At 45.7% G+C, this 20,591-nt stretch overlaps 4 protein-coding genes across 4 annotated transcripts; 2 read left to right on the top strand and 2 right to left on the bottom strand.

Annotated features, from left to right (window-relative positions):
- Window positions 1–1,247: 1,247 nt before the first annotated feature.
- Window positions 1,248–7,692, top strand: BHQ10_005481 (uncharacterized protein; the record flags this gene model as incomplete). The annotated part of the gene is made up of 2 exons (XM_040877962.1): window positions 1,248–1,791; window positions 1,856–7,692. The coding sequence occupies 2 exons, from the start codon at window positions 1,248–1,250 to the stop codon at window positions 7,690–7,692; spliced, it is 6,381 nt and encodes a 2,126-aa protein (XP_040733985.1).
- Window positions 7,693–9,680: 1,988 nt separating this feature from the next.
- Window positions 9,681–10,106, top strand: BHQ10_005480 (uncharacterized protein; the record flags this gene model as incomplete). The annotated part of the gene is made up of 1 exon (XM_040877961.1): window positions 9,681–10,106. The coding sequence occupies one exon, from the start codon at window positions 9,681–9,683 to the stop codon at window positions 10,104–10,106; it is 426 nt and encodes a 141-aa protein (XP_040733984.1).
- Window positions 10,107–10,898: 792 nt separating this feature from the next.
- Window positions 10,899–15,180, bottom strand: BHQ10_005479 (uncharacterized protein; the record flags this gene model as incomplete). Its single annotated transcript, XM_040877959.1, has 17 exons — window positions 10,899–11,148; window positions 11,207–11,408; window positions 11,461–11,577; window positions 11,635–11,722; window positions 11,778–11,980; window positions 12,044–12,145; window positions 12,238–12,320; window positions 12,377–12,410; window positions 12,466–12,622; window positions 13,605–13,745; window positions 13,804–13,940; window positions 13,996–14,013; window positions 14,065–14,197; window positions 14,247–14,516; window positions 14,575–14,780; window positions 14,832–14,875; window positions 14,924–15,180. 17 exons carry the CDS (start codon window positions 15,178–15,180, stop codon window positions 10,899–10,901), a joined length of 2,442 nt encoding a protein of 813 aa, XP_040733983.1.
- A 3,998-nt stretch (window positions 15,181–19,178) lies between these two features.
- BHQ10_005478 (uncharacterized protein) lies at window positions 19,179–19,895 on the bottom strand (the record flags this gene model as incomplete). The annotated part of the gene is made up of 1 exon (XM_040877958.1): window positions 19,179–19,895. One exon carries the CDS (start codon window positions 19,893–19,895, stop codon window positions 19,179–19,181), a length of 717 nt encoding a protein of 238 aa, XP_040733982.1.
- Window positions 19,896–20,591: the final 696 nt, after the last annotated feature.

Here is a 20,591-nt window from a genome sequence, read left to right as displayed (position 1 = left end):
TAAGTACTTAAGTATAGCCCCAGAACATACTAAGCCGTTAGGTGCGCGAAGCCCTAAAATGTTATAGGCAAGCAAATCACCTAGTAAGCAAAGCACTCGAGTAGGCAAAGTTCCCGAGGGTAAGGCCCCCACCAAATGTATAGTTAAGGTCATGGCTTACTTGAGAGATTACTAATAAATCCTTTCAAGTGAAGCTCCCTCGGCATTTCTCCCGAGGGGCTTACTCATTGGTTTGCACATATCGTACAGATTCAGACACAAGTGGGCACATGTGTACCTGGGCGAGCTTGCTATGGGTATTAGTCTGACTTGGCCTTCAATTTTAAGCAGGTACAAGTACGCACTATAAATAGTACTGAGTAATGTTAATGACCTATTGCAAACCCGTGATGGGATAAAACTCAATATAACTAGAAAAAAAGTCTGTATGGTTTCTGTAACACTTGATTACGGTTCCCAGGCGTCATAATGGAAATCATACTTTCATATATCATTCCGCCGTTAGAACCGTCTTCTTCGTCGTGGTTGTGGGGGTTTTCGTACATTAACCTCTCCTCTTGACTAATAGATTTAGATAGATGCCTGCTAATCTGTGGGCCATCCACCGCATTGTGAGAGAAGTAGGCGGATTCCTTACATTGAATCTCAATGGAGCACCGCAAATCTCGTTACCGTGTTGTGTTCGTTGTAATTACCTCCTATGTCTGCGTATACAAATCGCCTCAAGGGCAGAGGGCGGATGGAATGATACGTAGTAACTTAATCCTACACACACGATAAAACTGATTGTTATAAATATCATCATTTAAGCTTCTCGGGTTTAAAATTCACACTATTGCATACCGCATATCCCCGCGATCCTTCGGCCCCAAAGTAGGTGATACAGTCGCGCAAGAAGTTGCCTCGATTATTGATGAAGGCGTTTATTCTCAAAGACAAAATCCAAGACGTTCCACACTTTAGACGTCCATCACGCGCTCATTCTTCCTGACACCACTAACAAAACGGGACACCTTTCAAACTACGGAGCAGATATCTCTATATTTGATACGGATATTGTCAGAATCATCAACGAGCTATTATGAAATGATAGCGAGTACTGAGTACAAAAACACCACACTATCTGAAAACTGTTGAGCATAGGGATTGAAGTTTGATCCTTTGTACGCAACTAGTACCGGCGATTGTGGGCGCGACTGCATCACCCTATTGTCTTACCCCTGCTCTTGTTTTGACCACGGCTGATCATGGCCCCTATAGCTACAGCATATATCAACGACTCCATGCTCAATACACCTGTCAATCCTTTTTCTTCCTCTATTAAAGCCCCTTCTCCTCCTTGCTCGATCACCGACTTCATTAGTTACCAAGTAGAACAAAACCCTGATGCTTTTGCGGTGCATGTGGAAAACGAGACCCCATACACATATGGCGCGCTATGGCAACTTGTTCAGCAAATCGCGTCCACAGCGCCTTTTGCTTCGGGCGACATTGTCCCAGTTTGCATGGACCTCACAGTCGAATTTGTGGCCTCATTATTGGCCATCATGGTCACCGGGGCTGCATATGTGGTGCTCGACCCCAATGGCTCTACTGAGCGCAACCGAGTCATCGTTGAAGACTGTAATGCAAGAGTCGTCATTGTTCATGAAAAATATAAATCGAACTTCTTGCAGGCTCTGCCGATAGAAAGAATCATATCCAATGACGTGACTGAACCATCTCAGAGTCTGCTCTTACAACGATCCGTTGGTAGTCAATCAGATCTTGCATACCTGGTCTACACTTCTGGTGAGAAACTCCTGCAACAACTATCTTTCTCTTTCAGCCTTCTGTGTCCTAACAACTCAATCAGGTTCCACTGGAACTCCCAAAGGAGTACTTATAAGCCATCGTGCTGCGTCACATGGAATCAAGCACTTTGACCTGAACGGCCACCGGCGCTGGTTGCTCTTCTACAGCCCTGTTTTTTCCGCCGCGCAGCGAACCATCCTTGCGACACTAGCTAAGGGTGCTTGTCTGTGCCTTGCTGACCGGAGTCGTTTGGCAACAGCTCTACCGGAGGTTTTGATTAACCTCCAAATTGATGCCTTGGGGATCACACCGTCGGCCCTATCATTACTGTCCCCAGATAGCGTGCCACGCTGTCTCAAGCAGATAACCACTGTCGGCGAGCCCTTGAGCCAGGGCCTTGTGAACCTGTGGGCGGATAAGGTCAAACTTCGGGTTTCATATGGTCTGAGTGAATGTGCCCAGTTGAACTTTTCCCGCCAGCTACATTCTGGTGATGACCCTCGAAACCCTGGACAACCAATGGACACCACTACGGCGATCATCTGCGAGCCTGGAACCACTGGACAGCTACCTGTGGGTGAAGCGGGAGAGCTTTGCCTTTCCGGACCTCAAGTCGCCAATGGTTACCGCAATCGCCCAAAGGAGACAACAGCTACCTTTGTCAAGCATCCATCAGGGTCGGAAATTTTCGTTCGAACTGGGGATTTAGCCATTCGTCTACCAGATAATAATTTCAACATTATAGGCCGTATCGACCACCAGATCAAAATTCATGGTCAGCGGGTCKAACCTGGCGAGGTAGCAAGCAAGCTTTACATTGAGGATTGGGTAGCGGAGATTATTTGTTTTGGTGCGCATATCAACGAGAAGATGTCTCTAGTTGCTGCCATAATTCCGCGACCGAAGACGAAATGGAGTAACCTAGTGAAACGTCTCCGGGATCAAGCACGGCAATCCTTCCCACCATATATGATACCCAATTTTTGGCTTCAATGCCAATATTTTCCACTGAGTCATAATGAAAAAGTGGACATCAAAGCCATCCAAAATATAGCAGAGTTAGCAGATGTTCAGAGCCTGCTTGGCCGGGATGCGATCCTCGAGGGAAGAGATCACATGTTTAGTGAGATCGGACGCGAAATCGTTAAGATATGGGCAGATGTCCTCCATCTCCCCAAATCATCTATTCTGCCCTCGGATTCCTTCGTCGGTCTAGGTGGGACTTCAATTGAAGCAATAAAAACACTTCGGGAGCTGCGCACTCGGGGTTTTCATATAGAGCTGGCGGATCTGCTGCAGTCTTGGAGCGTGGGAGATATTGCCGAAGCAGTCGAAGTCAATGGTAACAATACAGCGCACCATGACTCAAAGACTCTGGAGCCATTCTCCCTCTTATCAGATCAAGGTATCAAGTTAGAGCTTATGGCAGATCGTGAAGTGGTTGATGCATTCCCACTCACAGGCCTGCAGGAAGGCGTCCTTGCCAGCACGCTTCAAGGAAGTAAAGATTATCTGTACCAAAGAGTCTTTGATGTCAGGCATCTCGATCTTATCAGGCTCCAGCTTGCATTCCAAGTGGCTTTTTGTCTCAGCGACACTTTTCGATCGACCTTCATTACAACCAGCAATGGCTTTGCACAAGTTGTGCGCTCGAACTTATCGCTCCCCTGGAGAACAGAATCAACATCTCTTTCAGATTACCTTGAGGCCGACAAGAGCATGGGTGTCACCCTCGGAGAACCATTTATGAGAGTTGCACTTTTAAACGAAGCTATTCTTGTTGTCTCTGTCCATCATGCACTGTTTGACTACTCCTCCCATGGCTTTCTGTTCGACGATGTTGCTCGACTATACTATGGGCAAGCCCCCATTCCACGTGTATCTTGGAGGTCATTTATAGGATATCTGCACAACCAGTCTCAGACGCAATTGGATGAATTCTGGAAAAAGCACCTGGCCGAGGCTGTGCCTACCATTCTAAATGCTTATCCGATTCAACGGACAAATTCTGTAACGAAAACGCTCCGTCTGAACCTTAAATCGGCTTCAGGATTTCTACATACCCCTGCGAGTGCAATTATCTACACTGCATGGGCACTAGTCCTTTCTTCACATACAGCATCAAAGTCAGTCACGATGGCAACGGCGGTATCAGGGCGGGATATACCAGTACCTGGAATCGAAAGACTTGATGGGCCTACTCTTGCTGTGGTACCACAAGCTGTGGTAATCGACCCAAAACAATCTTTGGCAGAGCTGACACAACATGTCAACAAAAACCTTTGGGAAATTGCCAAGCATTCGCAGCACGGTATCCGGAGAGCTCTATCCGCCGCCGGCCGCCAGGGTGGCTCTCCCCTGTTTGATACTATGGTCAATATTCTCGTTCGAGAAACGGAAAGGGATGAAGTCGCCAGAGAGGTTTTTCAGGCAGTGGACAAGCAGCCGGCCTGGAAAACCGAATATACCACTTTGAATGTTCATATGGGAGACGATGATATCGAAATAATCCTCACAGGTGCTATAGAACATCGTCGACTAGGGTTCATTATGAATCAATTCTGCTGTGGCATTGAGACGATCGTCCAGAATCCGCGAGTGAATATTGAATCTGTCAGTCTGATGAGGCCAGAGGAGTTGGAATTCCTGCTCGACCGGAAAGAAGAACCACATTCTACCACGACCCTCCACGGTGAATTCGAGTTCATTGCAGAGAAGTTTTCAACTAATGTCGCTCTCAATTATCAGAATGAGCAAGTTCTCCACTACGCTGAGCTAGATGAGGCAACTAACCGAATGGGCAACTATCTCTCTGAGCGTGGTGTTACTGCGGGTGATATCGTTCCTGTCCTTCTCAAGAAATCACCCTTATTGATAATTACAATCTTGGCAATACTGAAAATCGGTGCTGCTTATGTGCCTCTCAGTCCTGAAAACCCTGTCGAACGAAATACTTTTATGGTTCAAGACGTGCGAGCAACGTGTATTGTGACAGAGACGGAACACGCTTCGTTCTTCGATTCCAATGCCAAAAGTATTCCCCTCATCTTGGTCGATACTCCTAAGTTGTGTAACTATTCAAGTGACAAACCCAGAGTCGACGTCTCACCCGCTGATTTGGCGTATATTATCTATACATCTGGCAGTACTGGTCATCCGAAGGGCGTTATGGTCAGCCATAGGTCCTGCGTAGCTGCCATGCGATCCATTATTGATTTTGAGAAAAGGCAGAATAGGCAAACCAAGCATCTCCAATTCTCCAATTTTATTTTCGATGCATCTGTGTATGACATATTTGCGACATTACATAGTGGGGGAACTTTGTGCATTGCCTCCACGGAGCGTCTTCTTAGTGATCTCACGGGGGTCATCAATCAAATGAGCGTCGACCATGTCTTTATGACTCCCACTGTAGCCCGGCTACTGGATCCCCGAACTGTCCCTACGCTCAAGTCCATGGTAGTTGGAGGSGAGCCATTGACCCCGGACGTTGTGGCAACCTGGGCTTCGAGGATCACCCTGATTAATGCCTATGGGCCCACTGAGACAGCAGTGATGGTAAGCATGAAGCATGTCACCAGCAACATGAGTACAGGAAATATCGGAACGTCTTTTCCGTCAGTTGGCGCGGTGTTACTCGAACGGGATGGGGTCCGACCGGTGCCATATGGAGCAGTAGGAGAATTGTGCTTCTGGGGTCCTCAGCTATCGTCCGGCTACCTCAACAGGCCTGAGGTGACCGCTGCAGCCTTCGTCGAAAGCGATATTTGTGGCGGTAAACGATTGTACCGTAGTGGTGACCTCGGAAGGTACATTTCTGGCGGTGATATCGAATATCTTGGCCGCAAAGATGACCAAGTCAAGATCAACGGGCATCGGATCGAATTGGGAGAAATTGAACAGACAATCCTTCGAACTGGCGTCGTACGAGAATGTGTTGTCACCGTGTGGAAGAAGAACAACACAGCCCATCTCGTTGCAATAGTGGTTTTCAATCACGGGGAACAGAATTCCGTCGAAAATGAGAGACATTTCCTACCCATGGACATGTTCACCGAGAAAATACAAAGGCTGAAGACCAATCTCGGCGGGKTAGCTTTCTACATGTACCCTAAGTTTATCCTTTCCCTTCCTTCCTTCCCTCGGCTACCTTCAGGTAAAGTGAACCGCAAGGAGCTCAAGGCGCGAGTTGGATCACTGAGCCAGGTTGACCTGACTCAATACTCCTTTGAAATTGTCGGCAAATCACAGTATACAGACATCGTCCCTGTGGTGTCGGAGGAACAGAAGACTCTTCATCGAGCATGGATCGAGGTTCTCGGCTTGCACAATGATCAGTTTGGCCTAGAGGCCAATTTCCTCGGTCTGGGCGGCGACTCTATCTTTGCCATTAACCTAGTCAGCTGGCTTCGGCGGAAAGGGCTCAGCATTACGGTTAGAGACGTACTCCGGTACCCCATTTTCGAGTCGATGGCGGAGCAGCTCCATCGCCATGGTGACAACGAAGCAGCAGCAGCACCACGACCTCTCGTCTTTTCGCCACCAGCAGAGTTTGATTCCATCCTCTCCTCTAACGGTCTTGGGCCCACTGATTATGAATATATCTACCCCTGTCCCCCTGGTCAAGCCGAGTTCCTATCACAGGGAGCTCGATTGGAACGTTTCTGGTGCTTGATGACGGTACGATCACTTGGTCAGAGCAGCGATCCGAGTAAATGGCTTGAGCTTGTCAAGAAATTGACGGAGACCAATGAGATCCTCCGTACCACCTTCCTCAAGCACGGCGAAAAATGGTACGGAGTCGTCTTGCCTGATCCTACCCCGATTGTAGAATTCTATGACATCAGGACCTCCTCGGAGCGGAAGAAGATCCTAGACACAATCTGGAGCGAGAAGTTTGTCTTTGGAAAGCCCTTCATTCGCTACGCTATCCTTCGCCTCGAAGATGGAGAGCACCAAGTCGTCAGCAAATTAGATCACGGCCTCTATGACGGCACCCTTCTCCGTATCTTCGATGCGCATCTTCAGAAATACCAGCGTGGTGAATCCCTGGATAGATTTACTTCATTCAGAAATTTTGCTTTCCACGTCTGGAAAATCAACCAAGAACGACCAAACGTGGCCTTCTGGCAGCAACCAGACAAGCAACCGATTCAGTTTCAATTAAAATGCCGCCAGGATTCCAGTCAGCTACCGTCGCCCGGGCCTAGCATTGACGCGTTCGCAGTCCATGTAATCGAGCACGATCATTTAGAAAGCTTTAGTCGCTCCAGCGGCGTCACGATCTCCATCCTCTTCCAGGCCATATTCCAGATCTGGCTCAGCTACCGCAGTACCCAGCGAGATGTAGCATTTGATTATCTCTACACGGGCCGCAACGTTGATCTCCCTGACCCGCAGAACATCAATGGGACCTGTGCCAATTTCCTTCCAATGCGCTCGCAAGTGGACATGCAAATGACCGTCAAACAATTTCTCCAGCAAACTCAGGACGACTTCTGGCAGTATACAGAAAACAGCACTGTTTCGATCGATGACATCTATAGAAGCTGTGGCGATGGGCTTTCCCGCGACGATTCTGCGAACCAGGCCATGTTTCTCTTCCAGCCTTTCGAGCCTGCAGCGTCATCGCCATCTTCGGGGAGGGTGGTAGGAGAGGAGCTTCAACACTGGCTGGTGATGGCGAAGTCAGAAATCACCATGCCACAGCCGTACGCGGTTGTGTTTGAGGTGATCCGGACTGGTTATGCGGATAGGTACAAGTTGAAGTTTGCGTATGACAGTTCATTCTGGACGAAGGAGGAGGTTGAGAAGGAATTGATGATTGTTGAGAAAATGGTTGTGCATGCCGTGCAGGAGGCTGATACTTTGGTTGGCGATGTCTTGCGCGATTTATAACATGATCTAATGTAGGCATTATTTTATTAATAGATGGGAGTTGGTTGGTTGAATCGAGAAATTGCGTCTTGGATTCTTCGACCAGTGAACAACACTAGTTGACTAGTGTCGAGAGAATCGTTACCATCACGTTACACATAATTACTTCGATTCCGGTGGCAAATGGGCTGTGCTATTCGTATTGGGCCGTATTCTGTTGTTTAATTACAGAACATGACATTTCCCTATAGATCACAGCAACTCCTTGCCGGTTCCCTCACATCAGAGAATCGTCATGGTACCGCTTTTGGTTTCTTTGGGCGCCTTGACTGTGTGTCGCTCCTCGCTGGTAAGCAATCATGAGGCATGCATACAATATCCAAGGATGTTTCTCCTGCGAGGCATTTGATTGCCTGCATATGCCGACTCTCCACCTTCAACCAGACCTCGGTACATCCAGCACAAATATAAATACATATTTCCTTTAACATCCATGCCCCTCGGTTCAGTACGAATGCTTCCAAGACTATTCTCGTGCCATGTACATCGCTTCCTAGGTAAACCTACGACTGTTTCCAAGAGCTCTCACGAATATACTTTTGATGATCGCAGATCAACCACCTCTCGGAAGTCCTGCAAGTGCATTCAAGACTGGGATGGGAAAACCCCCATTTCCTAGCGGAGAACTCTGCAACAGCATAATTCTCTCGCACATGCTAGATACCTAGCCTGATTTCCGTGATGTAGGCTACTAGGACTAGGCACTCTATTCCTGAAAAGTCTTGCCTACGGAATTTTAAGTCAATTGGGACTACTAATATTATCCTGGACTCCTAGGGTTCTGGAAACCGTGGCACGCGCCACACAACCGTACGCGTGTCCAGCACTGCGAGCAGTTCAGCCAGCCACCGAGCTGGTATGTAGCAGGATCGTCAATACATGGGCTTTTATTGGATAGGCACTAACACTTTCGGTTGTACTATCTATACGGATATTCAGTGGTCATGTTCCGGACACTCTCATGAAGACAATAGGCTGTTATCGCATGCTGCAACTGTACTAAAATACCTTGTTTTACTCGCTCCACATATTTCAGACGAACTGAAGGCTGTGTTAGATAACGTATCGCTAGACAAACGCCGGCAGCGAATATAATGTGCGGGGTATGCGTGACAACTGGTTACTTATATTGCGGTATGTTGTATGTAGTGGAAAGATCCCTTCGAAAAGAAAATGTTTCACAGAATCCGACAAGTGTAGGTTAAATGAATTGCAATTCGGACGAACCGCGCTGCATCTCATTTCTTGCACTGTTCATTGATAGATCTTACTTTCATAAGCAAGCACGACTGAATTCTTCTTGAACTCGCTCAACCTGGTTACGAATATTGTTTTTGATACGGACTCTCACGGTTCATCGTTCTTCTACCTGTATTTGTGATTGAGATATGCCGTCAGCAAAAGATTTGACTTACGCCTCAATATCGGTTGAGCTTGGATCTCACAGGCGCAATTTGATCAAGCCGACTCAGTGGGAGCCCAGAATAGAGTCATTGATTCGAGAGATTCAAGCCAACGGATATGTTATTATTCCACTAGCGTTTGATAAGACTGAGATTGAAGAAGCAAAAGCCGAATTGGCGCGTCTGGCAAGCAGCGGACAAGGTGGTCCTGCTGGCACTAAAGGACGTAACGCGTTTGAAGGGTTTAAAACCGGTCGGATATATGCTCTCTTGGACAAATCTAGAGTTTTTGATAAATTTGTATCACATCCGGACGTATTGGCCTTGAACGACTATTTTCTGGACCCGGGATATCTGATCAATGCCTTTCACAGCATTTCTATTCAACCAGGGGAGCTACCTCAAACTCTCCATCATGATGATGGGCATATCAAAGTGCCACGGCCACATGTGCCGTTTGGAACGGCAAGTATATAGCATATATGGATTTCAATCGTCAAATCTAATAAAATATGGTATTACTAACATCAGAAATCACAGGGCGTCATGGTAGCGTTGGACGCTTTCACCGAGACAAATGGTGCCACGGCCATTGTACCAAAGTCCCATCTCTGGGGCGAAAAGCGCTTGCCCACTCGAAGTGAGACATTACCGGTTGTGATGGAAAGTGGTAGTATGGCATACTTCCTAAGTACACTCTGGCATGGCGGAGGTCAAAACAACTCGAAAGAGGAACGACGCTCTCTCAACATGCAATACTGTCAGCCATGGTTACGTCCGTTTGAGAATCATATTCTGGCAGTGAGTTGGGACAAATTGAACCAAATTCCTCCAAAGGTCGTCGATATGATGGGTTATAAAGTTGGAATCCCAATGGTCGGCCATGTAGAGGGCTCCACCCCTCTCAGGGCAGTTAATCGCCGACTCAAAGAGTACCGGAATGAAAAGCTACGTAATAAGACAAAGCTTTAAGGTGGATGACTTGGACATCGTTATTATCATTATTAGAATATTTTAATAGCGCTTATAAATGAAACTTAAAGCATACACTGTTTGGTTCTCTGGTCCTTAGGACGAAATGTTTGAAAGTGTAAGAATTCAGCAATGAGTTTTGCGTAGAGATTGACAGAACACTGAGGCAACTGCTGGGAAGCAAAGTTTTGGACTATAGAAGATGTATCAAAAAGCAGATACGCTTCCAAAAGTTGAGTGACTGGGACGTATCTAGATAGCTTGGCTTATCAATGTTGCCAAGTGTTAGTATCGTTCATCTGAATGATTATTTTCTCGTTATAAACACCATTATCTCTTGTATAATACCGGTAGTTTCGCCTCCGATGCTCACTATTTCGTATACACTATCTCATACGTGATTCCGCCAAACGCTAATCTTACAAGGTATACTAATCTTCTAGTCGGTCCAGCTTTGTGGTGCCTTGATCAAGGTCATCGCACCATATAATGTATTAAAGCTCCCAAAAAGTAATCTGGATGCAAAATGGTTGAGAGTGATGTACAAGAAATTATTGAGTATTCAATATGATCTTGGGAAAGCTATTTTCGCAGAATGATCTTGTGTAGCGAGGTGCCGTGTACTGATTATGCAATTTAAATTATGACTAAGCCAGCATCCTGTGTGAACATTCCTTATGAATGAAGACGAGAATGCTGACATTGATTGGATGCACCGCAGGATACAGATGAGGTACTCGATGTACCGCCGCCCTTGAAACGTATTTTAAACGTCGGAACATCCATAGAAATCTATCCAGTCTTTGTGTGAACTCCTTGCTCCTCTTGCACCCCAGCGCTTTCGATAGACGAGGTAGAATAATTGACTGTGGTGACCTCGTCGAGTTTGTTGTCCTCCGTGATCATAGTCCAGCTCACGTAGAGAAAACCCGGGAGGCTGGCTAGAAAGGTGATAACATTCGCCCAAAGTTGCCATTTTAAAGTAACATTGCAGGCCCCGAGAACGAATGCCAATGTTGACCCGAAAGAGCCAATTCCGGTCCTGGAAGCAATGCGAAATTAACAAATATTCTCCATCGTATAATTATCGGTATACTCACACCAACCCTACGAGTGACGCAACTTTCCCTGGGTCCAATCCCAAGGAACCGATGATCCAGTAAATAACCATCATACCCGAATTCTCAATGAGTCCGTATAGTATAAAAAGTAGGGATGATTTTATAAAGACCGGATCGACGATGTCAATAGCTGTGGATGCCCTTTCATCGTACTGGTATTGCACGATTAGACCGTAGATCCCTAGCATCAATTAATGTTTATGACTTCATCTTTGGCGATCAGTTCTACCCACAGGTCAGTGTAGTGACTACAACGTAAGCAGTCATTCCATAACGCGCTCGACTTCGGCGACTCCATTGTTTCCTATCTAGGAGCCATCCTTGTACCGGACCAATAATGCTAGGCCCAACTGTATAAGTTAATTGACGAATATGGTAAAGGATATTTAGCAATCAGCAGAACTGACCTAAGTAGAAGAGAGTACTAAGCAAAGCTCGAGCCCTGACAGTATGATAGACCGCGTTCCAAGTCCACATGTAGGATAGATCCCATTGCTATTCCTGTCATCAGCTAGCGTTGCATCAGATATATCGGTAATAATATCCTTACACAGTACAAGGCAAATGGGACTAGCAAAACAAAGCTTTTAAGCGACAGAACGCTCTTCAGGCTTGAGAGTTCCTCGTTCCAGGATTTGAAGCGATGTTCGACAACTTGTGTTCCATCGTTTCGCTTAATTTGTGACGGTCGAGGAATTGTAGCTGCCAATGGCAAACCGATACACATAATTGAAATGAAGGCAAAATAGGTGGCTGCACATCATACCAGTCAGTGAGTTCATCCAATGATACCACCAGGTTTGGGCAGCCACCTACCATCCGAAACTCTGCCGGCGTGGTTCTGCTTGATATTCAACCCGAGTGAGATGGCACCACCAATGAATCCTCCGATATTTTGAAAAGCGAATTTTGTACCAACTGCACGTCCACGATGATGTACGACAGGTACTTTTATCCACATACTCAGTTATCCAGTCTCTCGTACCTCGAGGTTATCTTTTGGTACTCACCAACAAGGTTGATTGCACCAGATGCAGTCCACAAGAAGACGGCACTAATACCGCATGTCGCAGCTCCTAAGATGGGAAACCACCTACGATAGCTCGTCAGCGGTTGAGAACACAGGTTTGATATATTCAATATTCCTACTTATTCCCGAAGGCTGCATTTGTATAGAGGGCAGCTACTCATGGTCAGTCGACTTATCAAATTAAACCCAAAGAAAGTCTCGAGCTCACCTGCGTATGGTGCATAGCCTAATGATCCAATGACCAGAGTCCAGCGAACGCCGATTCTGTTACATACCATGCCTGATATAAAACCTAAGACGGTCATGGTACCGAAGACCACCGCATTAACGACATTTGAAAGACTGGTCGATTCTTCTCCAGCTCCCTAAGTCTACTTTGAGTATGAGAACTTGGCGAACCGTCAGAAAAACTCACTCCGAGACCCTAGATGAACCACATCGTTACTGGATTGTTGTTACCGAAGTAGATAAATAAGGAGACTCACGTTCAGTGCTGAGAACATGCCTGGATGGCAGAATGCTGTCCACGCTACAACCAGCACACTGTACCTGTTTTTGTTGAAAATCGTGATGTTAGTCAACAAAAAACAAAAGACAGCTTGCATATGAATATTCCTACCATGGTTGGAAACGAATACTGTGCATTTTTAGGGATACCAGTAAAAATGCCTGGAGTAAAAGAGTGAGGAACCTGATCGTGTACAAATTGAGGACCCCATTCTGCAAAAGGAATTTGAGGCCTTATCAATCATTCCCACACGCTCACTAAATGCTAGAAAACCTACTTATTTACCAAATTGTGGATAAGTATCGATCAACGTTCTAGATCTTCGGATGCTGTTCCGTCTCCAAGGCAGATGATTGGTGATCATTCTTGGATGAGCGAACTGACGTGATTGAAACTAATGCTTGCTAAGTGAAAATACGTTTGAAGTAGTAGTTCTATCCGGGCATTTTGCGCTATTCAACGGCTGATAGTTATGATTCTCCATCCGATACTCCCTTAGTGCACGCGCCGCCGAAGGTAAGGACGATATATCGTTTTATGAAATAGATTGAAGTTATTCATTTGGTCCGTCACAGTTTTTGTTTACCTTTATACATCAGGCTTTGCATATTAATCATGATAACCTGGAAAAATTGCTATTTGTGTTCCCCAACTCCTGACCATACTTTGTTTTGAGGAAAAATGAAACAATCTACAAATGAGACCCTGACTCTACATTAGGCCCGTGCTTCTTCCTAGAGTCTTCTATTTCAGCAGCCTCAGTCCACACATTTTGTATCTAGAAGGCAACAGGGTTAGTTAAATGAAACAGCAAAAAGATGAATCGAAAGATGACATACATCGTAATCAAATAACCATTTGTATTTTCCATGCCACTTATTTCGAACTGTATGAGCGACTCCTTCGTCAAACGAAAAGTTCCCTGCGTTCAGAATTCTGTCTGACGCCTTGAAATCGTCCAGGATGCGATACTTCAAAACCTAGATCTCAGTTTCTCACTGTTTCATGGAAAAAGCAAACATTCTCTAGATGACTGACCATGGACTGATAATGCGGGGATCGTACACGATCATACAAATTAAGCCCATCTCGTAGTTCATGTCCACGACTTCTCGCCCAAGCGACGGATTTCACCAACGCAAAAGCGTCTTCTAGAGCAAAACCAGCACCAGCGCCTAGGAAATCAAAGTCAGATAGAACACAATGAAAATATGACGTTGAGTCTCTTACCAAATGCGCCCGACAATGCTACCAGAATCCGTCAGTATACATAGATTGGATTGCTGATACAGGACTTACGATGAGATGCGTCTCCAACTAAAGCAATCGAGCCACGAGATACGACTGATTCAAGTCTAGGACCGGCGAAAAGGGCAAACTTCTGAACATCCTTAACTTTGTCGAGGACTTCATGAATGATAGGTGCAAATTCCTAACTTATCAGCTCCTTCACAAGGACGGAGGTAATGCCTACCACTTACTTTCCACGGCCGTTTGAACTCCTCAAGGGTAGCCTTCTCGCCCCAGCTTACTTTAGCCACTTCCTCAGTCTCATCAGCATTGACTGTTATCTCATATATACCTCCGTTCAAGTTGCAGGTATACACCCAATCTGATGGTCCATGCCAGAATGTGACTGCATCTGGGAAATTGGGTATGCTGAGTATTTTCTCCGTCGGCACAAGTCCACGGTATGCTGTTCTTCCCGTGTATGCAATTTTATGATCAGGAAACGCGAAACTCCTAACAACCTAGAAGGCAAGTTAGCCGATAGTTTGAATGTTGTCTTTCTGAAAAGGTCAGACTTACAGACCGGACACCGTCGGCACCCACTAATAAGTCAACTTCATCTACATGCCCGTCTTGGAAGTGAAGAATATATGTTTCCGTAGGTGTTTCAACAATTTCTACAAGGCGAGATCCCAGCCGGAGGTTTGACTTATCAACGTTCGAAAGAAGGGCTTTCTGTAGAACCGAACGAAGTGCGCGTGCATGGAAATGTTCGGGAGGACCGTCTAACAGACCATCAGCCGTTGTACAATAAACCACGGCGAGGATTTACCAACCATTCTGCTCAATCGTGACAAGAAGCTCCCCAGTACGTCCATTTCTAGTGATACGTCAGATTTTAACAATTTTCTCCATTTTCAAGGCTCACGTTCCGCACCGGTGTTGTAACGAATGGCCATCGGCGGGACGAAATATTTCATTGGACTTTATATTTTGTGATGCACCTATTGCATCTAACATCCGCCATGTGTTCTTCTGAATACTTATTCCGGTTCCTATCTCACGAAGAGCTCTTGCTTGGTCGTATATTTTCAGATCGACAAACGGCAATTTCTGGAATTCGATGGCTGCACCTAGGCCAGCTGGCCCGGCACCAATGATTGCTACTCGAAGTTTGCCTGGCATTCCGTTCGAGCTTGCAAGCAAGTACGGCACTTATCGTTCAGTGTGATATCAATGATTGCGAGAATCCTGTGCAATAGGTAGCCTAAAATAATAATAAACGAGCAGGAGATTCCTTCAACGAAATTTTCTGTGCATTACTTTGAATTTGTACTTGACTACCGCCTGAGCAACTATTCACTAGCGAGTAATGACCGTAGTCAGTGGCACAAAGAGACGTAATCTGATACAGGTCTTATCGCAAAACATTGAGAAGACTTTTGGCATGCTTCCAACAACCGGGAGAGTTCCGATGGCAGCCAATAGGAAAGAACGAAACTTTTAATGCATCTTAAACAAACAGAATGCGTGCTTCTGAGCTGCGAATTCGCAATATTTTAGTTAGGGCTTAAGTGGGTCTCTAGGTATTGCATCATGTTGGGTGAATGAATACAATCTTTGCGTTTTCGATTAGCATCGGAGCAAGCCAGTTGCCCGATAACGCCGTCCATTATATATCCGGAACTAATGCATTCTTTTCATTGCTCAAGAGCAATTCGTGCCCATCGCTCAGGCAAGTCTCATGTTCATCCGGGCAATCCATCCTTATTATTGCATAGTCCAAAACTTCTAACTTGCTACTGATCAATTGGCTCATTGACTAGGGCAACGCTGCTTTTGTGCTCGACGTTTATTGTGAGCAAGGGGGTAAGACAGACGTATTCCTTATTCCGATCGAAATAGTTCACGAAATGTCGGCGGAGCCGTTAGAGACGCTGAGGAGCGGGGCCCCTTCTTCTGGTAAATACGGCCAGTTGAAGCGCTTACAGCCAAGTCAATCACATCGACATCGACAAACGCAGAAAGAGAAGGACAGGTATGATGGGGGTTTGAGCAACAAGTCATTCCTGAAATCGAAGTTTAGGGAGTCCCCTTCATATCCGCGACGCCTCTCGCGCGCTTCTTCTGTAAGCTATAGGCCACCATTTGCTGATTCATGCTTATATTGATGCTATCCCGAGGCTTGTGATACATGTCGACAGAAGAAGGTCCGCTGCAATGAAGGAAGACCTAGTTGTGACTTCTGTGTCCAACACGACTATCGTTGCAATTACCGCCCGCCGCTCGAAACTGCGTACGAGTGATATCCTATGGACTGCGAACGAGAAACGTCAATTGGGTAGCTAACATGTCCAAATAGTGCAGAAATACAATTGGCAGAAATTATAGAGCAACTAGACGGTATACGAGAGTCAATTGACGGCATATCTTCGATAACACAACGGCATGATTCAATCATATCTACGCTTCTAGCTAGAAACGGGGTTTCTGTAGACACAGAAACAAGTCTTACCCTTCAACCCGCTGCCGCGGCTTTGTTGCAGATTAATAGACACGATTTGTCTTCTTACAGTTCTGACGAGCCGAGGGCAACGTCCCCAGTAAACGTCGCATTCGACCAACATACCACACGAAAGACGATCTCATTGCCCGCCTCGATCAATAAATCATATAAAACAACACCATACCCTACTCTTACAAAGATTTGCGATTCCACCTTTCTAGTACAACAGTTTTTTGATAAAATTTGTCCATTGTTTCCAATAATCTGTGACTTGGTTGCGATGAGGACGGTTTCAGATGTGATTTCTAGCGGTTGTAAAAATGACATCGAGACTTGTCTAATATTGTTGCTCGTGGCAATAGGTAAGGAGAGCGATGACTGCAATAGCAGCCTCGGGAACGATGATTTCCAGTGTGCTCTATCGATTCTCACGCGAGTAGAGTATGACTTCACCTTACAGTTCGCACAAGCTGAAATGCTTGCTGGGATTTATTTATATCGCAAATTCAAAATCTTAGAGTCCTGGAGGCACATACACGCAGGTTGCACGACGTTATACGTCTTAATTGAGCGGTAAGCAAACAGGTCACAACCACTTCTTTTCGAGATGGTAAGGTTCTACCTGCTAAAACTTGTTATAGGGACCTGGTCAATCAGATCGAGAGAGAGAATTCAGAAAGAAATACCATTCTTCGCTTGTACTGGATTTCCTTGAACTTGGAACGGTACTTGACGAAACTCCTCAACATCTCACTGAAAAACTCGCTAATTTTGATTAGAGACATTACAGATCGTGTTGATCACCTTCCAAAAACATCGCTTTCAAACCTGCAAGATGTTTTAACACTTCCTCTTGGCTGTGAAGAGTCTAACACAACACATCTACCAATGACAACACGGACAATCTACACGTTCTTCTTAGCAGAGACCGGCCTCAAGGCTATACTAGCAAGGATTCGGCAAATGAGTCAAAGAAACGACAAAGAGACTCGACACAGAGAAAGTCAATATCATGCACTAGATTCAAAAAGCCCAGTGACTGAGGAATTGGAATGCCAGCTGTTAGCCTGGTTAAGTGGAATTCCTGCCTTTCTGAACTGGTCACCGAAACCTGGTCAGGGTACACAAACGAAAAATGCAAGCAGACTGAAACTATTGTTCTGGTTTGCGAAGATTTTGTTACACCACTATCCAGTCGAAACTGCTCTTGCTCGACAGGATAGTCGCTTCACCATGGCTGGCTGGATGATATTGCAAAATACGTTGCTCGCAACCTACAATTTGGTGGAAGTATTCGTCCTGGAAGACCTCGATCCAGACCCAATTCTTTGGGACCAGTAAGTATATGTGTCTTGACCTTGCAGTATCCATAAACCTGACGTTCTATCCCAGTGCACAGTTTGCGATAGCTCTTCTAAAGGAAGCCACAACCATGGATATACTTCAATTAACACACTTTCCTAAATTGGAAACAGTCGTGCAACAGGCAAAGGATTTGATTTCGATCACAAGACCTAACAAGCAATAAGTCCATATACGGTCAGGCGATCAACACGCTGCTTTACTATATACAAGCGGTACAAGGAGAGCTATTTAATGATTTGTGGTGTCATATGTTTGCAGCCGGATTCTCGCTGGACGACTGTGCAATCTTACCACAGCCTTCACTTATTTTCGTTGCTTAATACCGTCGTTGGGGACAGCATATATAATTCAATATATCACCAATGGCGATGGTCAAGGACCAAAGTTTCATCGTGAAATGATACCACACTACCATAGGCCATTACAGGAGCGGTTTCATACTTGCTGGGGCTACGTTGCTTTCATCCGTTGTAGCCCACTTTCAATATCCGGAAATCAAGGGAATAACTGCACCTGAGGGTGTTTCTGCAAGAGCCTTCAAACGCATGACATGACAAGAGCTATAATCGCGGGAGTCGTGTATTAACTATTATCAGTTTTTCAGACCACATGGGCACTGGCGTACACGGCGCCATGGAAGTCGAAAACTTCGAGATGATTGGAATGACGAAACAGTAGATGATGCATGATGGAATAAAGGCAATGGACAAATGAAGACGGTTCATAGTTGTTTGGAAACACTTGAATGTAGCCAATTCAAGTCGAGGATCTATAAATTCAAAGTCGTCTGCCAATATGGCATGACAACATTGTCCTGGCCCCAGAGGGGGGAGGAAGGCGATGTGTCTCGTCCGGCGTTGTATATGATGAAAAGAAATGTGTAATATATAGATACTAGTTGGTTTTGCTTTATGCTTAATAAGGATTGGATCACCACTCAATCAATGAGAAGAGATGCTTTGCAAAAAAAAATTGTTAGCTTCAGCAATCCTTTGGCTTCGAGAACCACTGTGGCACCGCTGGAAACGCCCAATTTCTTTGCCCTCCAGCCATGAAGGTCCAGACGAGATCTTTCTGATCGTGAAAACATGTGCACTTGGTTTGGTTGGTAAGTGGCGATTGCTTCGTTATACCCTTTGACTTATGACGCAAGGGCGAATAGGATATCAGAGAAAAGGTGGCGAGTGGATGATAACTGTTGTCCATAGATGCGGATTGAAAGACATTACCAACCTCGGTTCTTGACCTGGGCCTGAAATTTCTGTCTTAAAAACCCACAAGGTTCGAGAATCTCTTTCAAAACGGGTCTCCACTAATCCTCATGCCCGTCACAGATTTCCATTGCAGTCGCATATTCCATGTACTTTGGGAAAAAGCCGCTATGTTCCCAGTCTAGAATTCCTGTAATTTTGCCGTCTTCCACCATGATATTCCGTGCCGAAAGATCACAGTGAGTCAACACAAAATTCGAAGCGGATGAATCACGCATTCTGGGAAGAAGGCGTTTCCACACCGCTCGAGAGAACGACGATCGGACACGTTCAAGACACCAGTTATCAAATTCTTCCTCTGACTCGAATGGACCCATGAATTCATATCCGGTACCAAGTCTCTCATAGAAGTTTGATGTCTCGTGATGGCCAATGCGGCCGATAAAGGGCTGCGTACAACGTCTAAAGAGTTGCACTTGCTCCTTGAGTTGGGATTTAATCGAATCACGTTGTTCCTTGGTCATCGAATGCCACGCTTTGTCTAGTGATACACCACGCACAAGGTCGGTGACGATCACGATGTTAAACTTTCCGACCCGATAGCATCCACGATAACGAGGGACCAGGAGGCTCGGCTGTTGAGACGCGTATTTCAACATGAGAGCTTCAAGTCTGATCGCTTTTTTTATTTCTCTTGGCTTGACCTTCACAGCGACAAGGTTTCCTTCCGACGTTCTCGATTCCACTACACGGTTGCCAAAGTAGTTGTAGATTTCCCGCCCGTGGATCGGGTCCGCTTCCTCCTCGTCGTTTGGCATGATGGGTACTCGCGTCGAGCGTCAGGCGCGGCGGTAGTTTGGGAGCGCAAAGAGCGAGAATTGGTGTTTGAAGTTCCATCATACTCGGCCAGCGGTGCAGACTGCCATGTCGTGCCATGTACTGATAACAGCTCAACATAAACAAACAGCCAAGTCAGGCAAAAGTGGCGGCAAATCGTAAATCCGATTCCTGCTCTTGGCACAATCCGGGTCAAGGTTTCTCAGGTGTGTCAATTAGCACATACACATAACTGGCGCGAGACCTTCTAACTATCACCATACTTCTATATGCTACGAGATGAGACATCTTTTGGGAGAATAGCTACGCTATTTGGGGAAAGGCAACAGTAGGCTTTAGTCCATTGTCATCTATGTCAATCCTCTTCGAGAAAGTCGCATATTCTCTCAAGAGCCAGTCAAACTTCTCATTTGATACCTCGTATACTAGAAGATGTGTGCAGCAGTTGCGAGGCAAGTATGTGTTTCTGTATCTGTATATTGCTCGAACCTTTATAACGAATCAACCCTAAGTTAGTGACTTAATGACTTGAGGTTACTTGAAAACGCGCCTTGACTCAAGAGTTCTGTGAATTTATGAAGCAGGTTCAATTCCAAGCTCAAAGAGAAGCAATGATAGCTGCGATCAATACTGTATGATGTTGTACGTTACTCTAAAGCAGCTTAACAAGCCAAGTA

The sequence above is a fragment of the Talaromyces amestolkiae genome (assembly GCF_001896365.1).
Source record: "Talaromyces amestolkiae strain CIB chromosome Unknown scaffold9.1, whole genome shotgun sequence".
Lineage (NCBI taxonomy): Eukaryota > Fungi > Ascomycota > Eurotiomycetes > Eurotiales > Trichocomaceae > Talaromyces > Talaromyces amestolkiae.
This window is presented reverse-complemented; position numbering and strand designations above follow the sequence as displayed.